Source organism: Vanessa tameamea, chromosome 20 (genome assembly GCF_037043105.1).
Source record: "Vanessa tameamea isolate UH-Manoa-2023 chromosome 20, ilVanTame1 primary haplotype, whole genome shotgun sequence".
In the NCBI taxonomy this organism is placed as follows: Eukaryota; Metazoa; Arthropoda; class Insecta; order Lepidoptera; family Nymphalidae; genus Vanessa; species Vanessa tameamea.
Window position 1 is genome coordinate 3,424,442 of NC_087328.1, and position 11,078 is coordinate 3,435,519.

An 11,078-nucleotide genomic window follows, 5' to 3' on the forward strand; every position below is an offset into this window, starting at 1 on the left:
AGACATTAAAATAATCTCAGTTTATAGAAAACTCTCAATATCAATATGATAAAAATGCCTTTGTTTGAACTGCTTTATGACTTTTTAAAAGTTGAATATGAATTAACATGTGTATCTATGAATATTGAACTTCCTTAACCTAATCATGAAAAAGTTAAATTTATTGATCTCTAATAAAAAAATACATTTTTACTAAAAGTAATCATATTTTTATTTAGTAATTATTACATCAAGCTATACGCTCCAAATAAAAAAATATATATATCTGAAATAAAAAATTTACAGAACTCTGTTACTATCAAAATCTTTTCCAAAGTACTATTAATAATATTAATTATTCAGGCTCATGTTCTATAGCATGTATTGATATTATTTTTTGTGACTGACACAAGTACTTTTATATATAATTTTGTAATTAATAATGGTGGATTAATATGGTTATTGATGCAATTTAAACATCCATCACTTATGATGGTAACTATAGTGTTTTTTCTAAAAGAGCTGATTTAATTTAACAAATGTTATGTTTATATATTAAATCAACAGCTACTTATGGTTCAGAAATTATATTTCTCACACCAATAAATGTCTACACTCATCACATGATAAGGTACTGTAGTGATTTAAACATTTTTTTATTTATAGTTTTTCTTATAGCCTTTTTTACCCATTCCATATGCAATATTTTTTTATGTTAAACATGCATTTATGAAAAGTATGCACTATATCTAATTTCAACTCTGTATATTGTTTTATAAATATTATATAATTATATCAAATATTTGAAACCAAAAATGAATTAAAAAAAACATTACAAATAAAATGTTATTAACTATCATCTGCTATCTAGATAACGACTCAATATTAGAAACGTAAAAAATATAAAAAATGTAAAATAAATTTCAGAAATACCCAATCATGAAGAAATAATAGTAAATAATGAAATAAACAGTTTAATTGTTTAGTTTATATTAATACATATTGCAAGAAAACTTACTTAATTTAAGTACAGTAGAGTCCCGCTGCTACTAGTAATAAAGAAATAATGAGAAGTTCTGTAGAATCGGCATACATTCAAGTCAAGATAAAATATTGCTAGCACAACTAAAAGGCAAAAAAAGATTTGGCATATCTGAATCAAACAGAATTCTGTGTAAGGTGATTCTTTTAGAGCTTAACAAATTATAATTTGTCTGGATTAACATAAATTATGAACCATCAATATTGGAATCAGCAGGACTCTACTGTACACTAAAAGCATTTTATATGTATGTGCTATGTGGAATTAATTGAAAGTCAAATAGTTTTAAGTGATATTAAATAATGTAATGACAAAAAGCCAGTGATATTAATAAGATTGTTTTTTTTTTTGAGGCTTTCTCATTGCCTTATTTGATTGTTAAAGCAATAATATTAAGTATTAATTATGGAAAAGACTGGAATCGGTGTTGGAAGGGTTTTGTATTTTTATTAAAATAAATACTATATTATAAATAACTTAAGGAATCATTGAATTGAAAAACTATTTTCATTGAATGAACGTAAAAAAATTATTTGAATAATTTATTGTCTTGAACGAGTTTCATATCATTTTAATATTTCATTTTCATGAGAAAATTTTTCATACTTAACTAATAATTATAAATAACCCAAATATTATATACAAGAATTTAAACGTATGTCAACGTTATTTTTCATTGTATTTTCTTAATGAGTAAGGTGAAAAGATGTAAATTTATTTCTACATAGTCGAGTAGAAACTATTTTTTCTATGTTATGACGATAAATGTATTATAATAATAGGTTATATGATAATTCATAATAAATAGTGTTAACAAAATGTTTGATACTTTTATTTTTATATATTATATATCAAAATAAAGTTAAACTTACAAATAAGTGTATTTTTGATTAATTCATAGTACTATATTTATAAATACAGCCATAAAATAATACTTAAATAAACAATACTATTGAAAAACTTATAAATAAATTACTTTAGAGTAACAAACTTGCACCAGTATTGTTTGAACAATGAGCATCGATGTTGCTAAGGTTTAGAATTTAACTAGACTATTTGACAGAACTAAAAATAAATCAGTATCCTTTCTAAACTAATAATGTTTCAAAGAATTACTATATTATCCTTATTTTCAATTTCAATTATGCGTAAATAAGGAGTGGATACGACAATAGACAATTTTGACTTTAATGTTTAGTCTATTCCAATAAAGGGGGAACAGACAAATAAACTGATGCAATAGTATTGATTGAATAAACTTTAATATTAATTATGGACCCGTGAAAGTAGCATTATAGTAAACAATACAGCAGAGCTATTAGAAATTTCTTGGAATATGTAAATTTTTACTTCTACTTCGATTGAAATAGGTGTCATCTCTTTCCCATATATAATGTTAAAAAGAGATAGTGAATCATTTAGTTTTGTCAAATTAGTAACAAAAAATACAAATACAAAATAAACACAGTCGATATTTTTAGTAACCCATCACAAAGGTATTATTCTAGCTTCAATAGTTAGTTACAAGTATAAGTATCACATATAAAGCTTATTATTATCACACCGAAGAGTCAAAACGACTTGTAAATCTACAATACAAATACAGAGTCAATTCCATGACTGTTAGAAATACCATGAGATGTGTCTCAGGAAAATTTTGCATGTGAACTTGCTTTATTCATTTAAATCGAATTACCACTTACTATTTTATAAATTGTTTCAAAATTAAGTATTAAAAAAGTAAAAACAAGAGGAAAACATTAAGTAACGTTGGTTCTAGTAAACGATTCAGCTAGATGGACAGCAACGAGGGATAAGGTGCGCAACATCACTCTAGTGAGTATCAGGTGCGGGTCGTGCGTGTCGCCGAGGCATAGGTGTAATGCTTCTGTATTTCTTACTTCGTGTTACAGACTCATGATTTGAACCCAACACTTCGTCTCTTAAAGCTACTAGAACCAACGACGCAGATAATTTAATATTTTTATTTATAAAATTATTTCGTCATGCAACATTTTTCCATTCATTAAAAATTATGGCAAATATATTTAACCAGAATTCTAACACATCTCACCGTGTCTCTTACACTACAAACTATTCTAAATATAACTGAGCACCCATTTATGGAATGTCCTGCATCACTACATGTAAAATACATTAATAAGACGTGTTACTATGTAACATGCTTGTTATATAATTTAATAAAATTCCATTTACTTTCAATTAATTTATAAAATTAGTCAGATATCGTCAACTTCTATTAAAACTATGACTTGAGTTATTATTTTGCAAGAAACTTGGAGTCTTACCTTCTTTAACTATTCTTAAAGCCTGTAAGACCCTAGCTGTGTCCAATTCTTTTTCCGAAGCCTTCTCGTTATCTAAACAAATTTCTGACATACGAGCGTTAAACTGCTCGATGACTTTAACTCTATAGTCTATGGATGACGCTACAGGATTAGCCGTTAACCACAGATACTCTAAGCACGGCAGATTGCATATATATTGTACTTCTTCAACATCATCGATAAGATTACAGCCAAGGTCCAAACTTTCTAGTGAATAAAGCTTAGAAAAACCTTGGAGAGATTCGATTTTATTCTGTGAAAGATCTATTTTAACAATATTGCCTATTTTAGCGTGCCAGTTCAAACACATCGAGAAGCGATTCATGGACAAGTTGAGCACTTGTAAATCGTGAAGGCACGATATATCACATAACTCGGTCAGTTTGTTTGAAGACAGATTCAGCTGCTGTAACTTTGGCACTAATCTGATTGCCCAGTCGACATTGTCAATGTTGTTGCTTGCAAAGTTTATAACTGTCAATTTCTTCCATATCTGAAAAAAAAAACAAAACAATTATTATATTATAATAATTAATAAGGGTTAATAATAAATAGCATATTCATTAAAGCTAAAAACTTATTTTATGATTATCATTTCATTTAATATAATTTACTGTAACCAAGAAACTGTAAATCGAAAAATGGTAGAAATAGAGCAATATAATGAAAATCAATCGTTGTCAGTACAATTTTTTTATTAGTAGACTCTAGAAGAGTACCACGCTCTCGTCACATATGACCACCAAACAGCAATTATTGGTCGGTTTCGTTCCAGTTTAAGCGATGATGATGAAACGATATAACAATAATGATGTAAGGAGTTGTTAATATTCCTTACACATTACTGTTAAAATGTCAACGAGCAGCGATGACCACTTACCATCAGATGACTTACCGTCATTTGTGAAATGGAATTTAAGATATACTTTCTACATTAATTTAGCATGTAAATTGTTTTATTCATATGATTCTGTTTCACGTTGCTTATATGTACTAGGCTGTAAAATATTTCTTTTATATTATATACTATTTATTAGTAACTATTCTTTTATATTAATTTAATAGTGTAAGGCGATTTTGTCCTACAATACTGATTACTACGATAATGAGGGACGACAGCTGCACGTAGAAGATCGGTTATGGTGTTATTTTGAACACAGATCGAGATCCAGCCTTAGATGTGCAGAAAATTGAAAAGGATTCTTAATTGTAATTTACTAAATTGTTACGATTTAACAAAGAATTATTTTAGAGAGCGGAATAAGTTACTGGCCGGGCAAACAGAGGCGCTATAAATATATATTAAAAAAAAAACAAATGTAAAAGTGCGAACAGTGAGAACAGAACAGAAAAGTGAGAACAAACATTAAATCAAAACAAAACCTATTATATGTTTGGAAATTTGTAAAAATCTGTTGAATAAACGCGAAGTTTCGCGTGCTACCCACTAGTATTAGATTAATAGTTATTAGTATCACTTTGCCAGTCAACCAAATATCTATAAACATATATAAATATATATGTGTTAAGAGTAATTCATGCGGGTATTATATCGTATGTTATATTATCCAATAAAACTATGAACTAAAATTATTTTACAAATTTTATTTTATTACATTTGTTGATTTTTTTTTAAATATATTTTAAGTGATGCACTTTGCACTAGTACCTAAACTAGGCCGAGCCTGTACTTTAGCTACTATTCCTTCCGAATATCTAAATTAATGTTGAGATAAAGCTATTCTTATATAAAGGAAAGCGTACGTATTTGATTTATTTCCTTATTATTATTATCAGGCTATTTACTTAAGATATAGTAGGTTGTGTGTGTTTTGTTACCAGAATAGAAGTACAATTATTTGATGTATTTATATATTTAGATGTGTATGTGTGCGTATGTGTATGCATGTGTTTGATTTGACTAAGATATTAATAAAAAAGGAAAACAAATATATTTAGTTGACTCTTTTATTTTGAGACTTCAAAGAGATTTTCAATTTGATATGATTATGACTTAAACCAATTATTCATTTTATGCTTGCAAGTATAATGATTTAAGATAGATATGTTCAAAATGTTATTTACTCTATTGTAGTATAACTGTATAACTTTTAAATCTGCCACAGAAATTTAAATATATAAATTCGTTTCCGAGTTATTTCAGAAATTAACTGTATACGTGGTTTCCATGTCAGAGATGATCAATATTTCGTTGTAAGGATTAGACTTGCACTTAAGGTGCATGCGGTTTCGATTTTCTATGCAACAAACGAGTCCTGGAGTTGTCCGAGGCTTTAGATATTGGTATTTTTTGGGAATTATGACCCTGAATGTATGATTCATAAGGTAAGTAGAGTGTTGATTTACTAATTGCTTTTAAAATAAAATTGAAATTAGGTTAGGTTTTTATATCAGTTAGTAATGCTTCGTAATCTAGTTTGTTTTTAATAAAATTTTCTTTGGAGGTAAATTGACAATTAGCATTCAAACAGGTTAAAACTGCTGAATGATCAGTTATAGGAGCTTTTAATAACATTATATAATTCTAATTAAAAACAAAGCATATGTAACTTATACAGATAAGTAGACACATAAGTATAATAAATTACGAAATAACTACAATGTAAAACACATTTATATTACGTCTTTTAATAATATTACCATATTGTACACATCATATAAATACATGAACTAGCTGTGAACGCGACTTCGTGGGCGTTTGAATTTAACAAAAAAAAATATTGTTGTAGCATAAGTTACTCCTTATTATATCAGCTATCTGTCAGTGAAAGTCCCGTCAAAATCGGTCCAGCCGTTCCAGAGATTAGCCGGAACAAACAGACAGACAAAATGTTATTCTCGTAAATATGTACCGTGTATACCTACATATGCATTTAGTAAAACGCGGTTATTTTAATATTACAAACAGACACTCCAATTTTATTATATGTAAAGGATAAGGTAACGATTTCCCATTGCATAAAAGCTTTAGAACAATATGATTGATTATAAAATAAATAGCTAAGTAACTAAACACACTTGCACTGAAAGTTGATATAAATAGACTATTGTGTCTAAAATGTCAAACGAGCAAAGAGGCAACTTTTAAATGGAAGTGTGATTTGACCGCAGAGGAATACTTGGTAAACCTTCCAAATACAACGAAATCTTTGAAAATAATATACAATAAAATTATTAAAATGAAAATATTAATACATACTTTACTAAAATATATAAGTCCACGCATCGTATTATTAATAATATTTAATAATACGAGTAAAGGCGCAATAAATCGATAGTATAACGTATATTAGATAAAATTATTTTAAATTGTAACCTATTAAATGGTGATATAACCTAATTCATAACGAAAACAAATGTTATCTGAATCATTGAAATGACTAAGCAGATGTCCGATAACCTAGTCATAACTAGGATGGTAATGTTTATTTTATTATTCATATATTTAATTAAATATGTCTATTGCAGTCAACATTGTTCGTTTATAATATTTAATAGATAATACTATAGCTACGTATACCAGTAGTTCTCAATCTGTTGTCCGTGGAATCCTATTTTACCTTGATGTCAATACTAATGTTTAATGAAAAATTAAATAAGTATGGGGCATTCATTTATTACGTAAGACTATTTTCGCTTGTTTTTGACCCCCTTATTATAAGAAAAAATAAGAATAGGCCGACCCCCTCCACCCCAGCTTAATATTTATTACGTAAGAATCTAAAGGAAAAAATGAATATTCGTTTGGTTTATTTTAATGTTTATGTTTTAAAGAATCAATTTTTTGATGTATTTATTTGTAATTTCAAAGGTACTAATAATATTTATTTTTTGGCCCGCCCGTTGCCATGGAATTGGAATTCGAACCTCGACAATCGAACCTTTTTCAAATAATTTTAACTTTGTGCATTTTTTTGATATTACGTAAGAACTATCGAGACTACTTCCCACTACCTTATAAGAAAACATAAGACATCGTATTACGTAATAAATGAATGGCCCCTATACAATAAAAAAAAGTTGGAAAGGTTAATTTTAGAACATTATTTTTCAACATTACTTGCAATGGGTGCGATACGATATGCTTTCTTTTACTTGTCCACAGGGAACCTTTTATTGCTTAAGATGTTTTTTTCCTCATTGCATACTTTTAAGTCAATAAAAAATAATCCTTCATTAAATTACATGTATCCTGTTCCGCAAATCATCAATTTAGTGCTCCCCAATTTTATAACGATTGAGAAGCACTATCGTAAACGATAGACGTTTATTGTTGACACAACTGACTGGTCTATAGTTAGACATGCGTAAGATTTGAAAGACTTGTTGCTTAGCTAAAAAATAGACGGAAAACAGAGGCGTCAAAACTAATGATATACAATGGAAACTTCGAACTTTAGGTGCAACGTTTAAACGTGTAACTTTGAGCGAAACGTTTCTGAAGCTAAAATCTTTTATTTTTGTCACATTTGCGTACTTTTCAATTTTTATATCAGCTTAATAGCTCGTTTATAGTTATCTATAAGCAATACCGTATCATACAAGAAACATTTCAAGAGTTTTAACAAAATAAGCACTTTCTGTTTTGGGACTGACAATAGCATACAATTACGACACAATTACTTCTTAGTTGATGAGTAAAGTAGATGATCGCCTCCAGGCTGTTTCAAATGACGAAAATATGTTCATTGTTATTGTACATGAAATAAATACTTGTAAAAAATAAATAAATTCGCTGAGTTTCTTTCGCCGGTTCTTCTCAGGTCCGAGGTGTTAATATCCGTACCGGTGGTAGATATTTGACTATCAATAAGCAAGTGTAACACTTCCATATCGAATAAAGATTTTTGACTTTGTATTTGATACAAGAATGATCTTTTTTCACAAAATTCCAATTTAAATAATTAAGAATTGAAAATATAAGAATCACTATAAATAGGTTTATTATATGTAACATATGTATGTACTAGCAGGTGACTCCACTTTTATAAAAGAATAACTTTCGTGAAAATTTATATGCCTATCATTGATGACCATAAACAAACATAGAGTTACTTTCATATTTACAATATTAGTATGATTGTATGTAAGAAGAAATATTGTTCACTTACCACAGTGTCAGCGAGACTGGACTGATCCTTGTGTAGAACGTCGACGAGCAGAAACTCATTCAAAGTCACGACACTGGCTATATGCACAGACAGACTAACGAGTGATTCACGCAGGCTCCCTGAAACAAAAAATCATAATTACTTTTATTTTATTACAAATATGGATTATAGATTTATTATTAATAAATTTAGAAATTTATTATTACTTTATATTATTTCAAACAACAATTATCTATACAGCTACTGATATTACAGTAACATGAATAAACTATATTACAAATATAAGCAACATATAAACACATTTTGTATATAGGTGTTCTGTATCTACCCTGATACTACAAACTATTATATTTATATGAAAGCTTAAAATATTATACAAATTAATATTACTATATAAAATTATGACGTTACGAGTTTTAATTAATATTATGACTTGTAAAGTACTTATAAAATATGTAATGGTTTAATTAATAACCCTGTTCGAGCAGTTATTCATTTTTTGTCTTGGAAAATATTGTTGCAGATTGCATAAGTCAAGTTTAAAATGTGTATTTTTAGTGTAAACTGCCTAATCTTGTTTAATTATCTTATCTATGGCTTCTGATATACATTTTTAAATATGTATCTGTGTTTCCTTTTATGATACTTACATAATTTATATAATAAACATGTAGATCTTTGCTAAAAAACATGTATTATTATACAACATAGTGGTTTTTTTTTTTATTTCATAATAATAAATACAAAGCATAGACAAAGTTAATAATACAACAATAATATTTATTAAAAAGTTAAAATCGATAATCAACATTACATACCAATGAGGGCCAATAATTAAATATTAAATGACAATAAATTAAATCATAATATGTTTCATCACTATCATGAGTTCCATCAGTCATAAAGTTAATAACTGATTGGATTAAGTTCACATATAGTCACTATAAAATATACAATTCGTCACTTGACATCATCTTGCACATACCAATAGCCATTACAAGAGATATTCACTACCTACTTCACTAATTATGTCAAAGTTAGCACTCACATTACTAAATTCCTAGATTACAATAGTTTGTTATTTCTATTTAGTAATTAGTCAATAGGTAAGGTTAGATCTATTCATCTGAATATATATAATAAATGAGACTAAGCCATTAACTTACCCACACTTTGTATACATCCCATGGGAACACCGAGGACTTTTAAATCAATTAATGATTTAAATGATATGAGATCAAAGTAAAGTTCATTAGGTATTATATTACTCATTCCCAATTTCTCATAGCTCCCTTCGATGCTGAGTGATCTCACTTGAGAACAGAAATCCAGTATGTGGCTGAAGTCGAACATTTGATCCACTTTCTCTGTCGGTGGGCATGCCATTTTAAATCTTTCACTTATAGCATGTAACTGAAATAACATTTATAATATATATTAAGTATTACAGATATTGAGGATGAGATAAATTTAATCCTTAATTTGATGCATCAATTACTGTATCTTGAGTTACATAATTTTGTTTGATTTGATTTTAATTTCCTTTTTTAACAAGTAGGGAAAAACTAAATTTACCTCAAGTATGCTGAATTTATGTGATTTTTCATTTTCCAATAACTTGTCGCCTTCTAAATAAAGTTTTTTAGCCAGATCTTGTAAGAGGAAAAATATATCATACAAGTTGAAGTGCAAGAAATGCGCGAACTCTGATGGCATCGTGAGCAATAAATATTTAAAGACATTTTTAAGGTAATCGTTTAACGCTTCACGTCTTTGTTCCACGAATTTAGGTGTTTTATTGCGTATAACTTTTTTCGGTGGCAATAAATCTTTCGCCACGCCATGGTCACTCACTAACTTCTCGTGGAGTTCCACAAAATCATTGTACCGATGTAAAACTTCCCATTGCACAGATCCCACTTTAACAACGATTTTATAAAATGTTACATTATCCTTGGATAAAGCTTCCACGACATTCACTGTGCTGTCGCTTCGGTAATTTACAAACGACGACATTTTTACGTTTACGAAAATTGGATTAATTTCGCATTTCAAGTGATGTAATGACGGAAATTGACCGTGAAGTTTTATTTGATGCGCTACTAGCCTTATACAGAAATAATACAGAAACCAGTCTCTTAAGTCAACACTATAACGTAAATGATGACATTTGACATTTCTAAAATGTGATTTTGACGTTCTGAATATTCAATTCAGAATCAATTTTACATTTTATAATTTTCTTGAAATAATAAAATTTGCTCAATACATATTATATTGGTTTTATATTCAATTCAATTATACGAATGTCGATATAACGTATAAGCTCCACCAAATAAAAATAAAAAACATGGTAAATATCCCGTTTTAAATACTGTTAGTATTTTTTATAAGCTTGTAAATAAAGTCATATTGAATAATAAAAATGATTATGTAATAATGTATTAAACAATATGGTCTGGCAATTTTAAAATTTTAAAGGCTCCAAAACCACTTAAATGTTACAATAGAAATATGAGATATTTCTATATATGGCTTGTTATTTATTTAAATTAAAAAAAAAGTAATTATGTATCA

At 28.0% G+C, this 11,078-nt stretch overlaps 1 protein-coding gene across 1 annotated transcript; it reads right to left on the reverse strand.

Moving 5' to 3' along the window:
* Positions 1–2,963: 2,963 nt before the first annotated feature.
* On the reverse strand, positions 2,964–10,646 carry LOC113403852 (nischarin). Its single transcript, XM_026644471.2, has 4 exons — positions 10,077–10,646; positions 9,668–9,914; positions 8,502–8,620; positions 2,964–3,862 (listed from the first exon to the last, which is right to left on the reverse strand). The coding sequence occupies exons 1-4, from the start codon at positions 10,515–10,517 to the stop codon at positions 3,272–3,274; spliced, it is 1,398 nt and encodes a 465-aa protein (XP_026500256.2). The 5' UTR covers positions 10,518–10,646; the 3' UTR covers positions 2,964–3,271.
* Between the last annotated feature and the right edge of the window lie 432 nt (positions 10,647–11,078).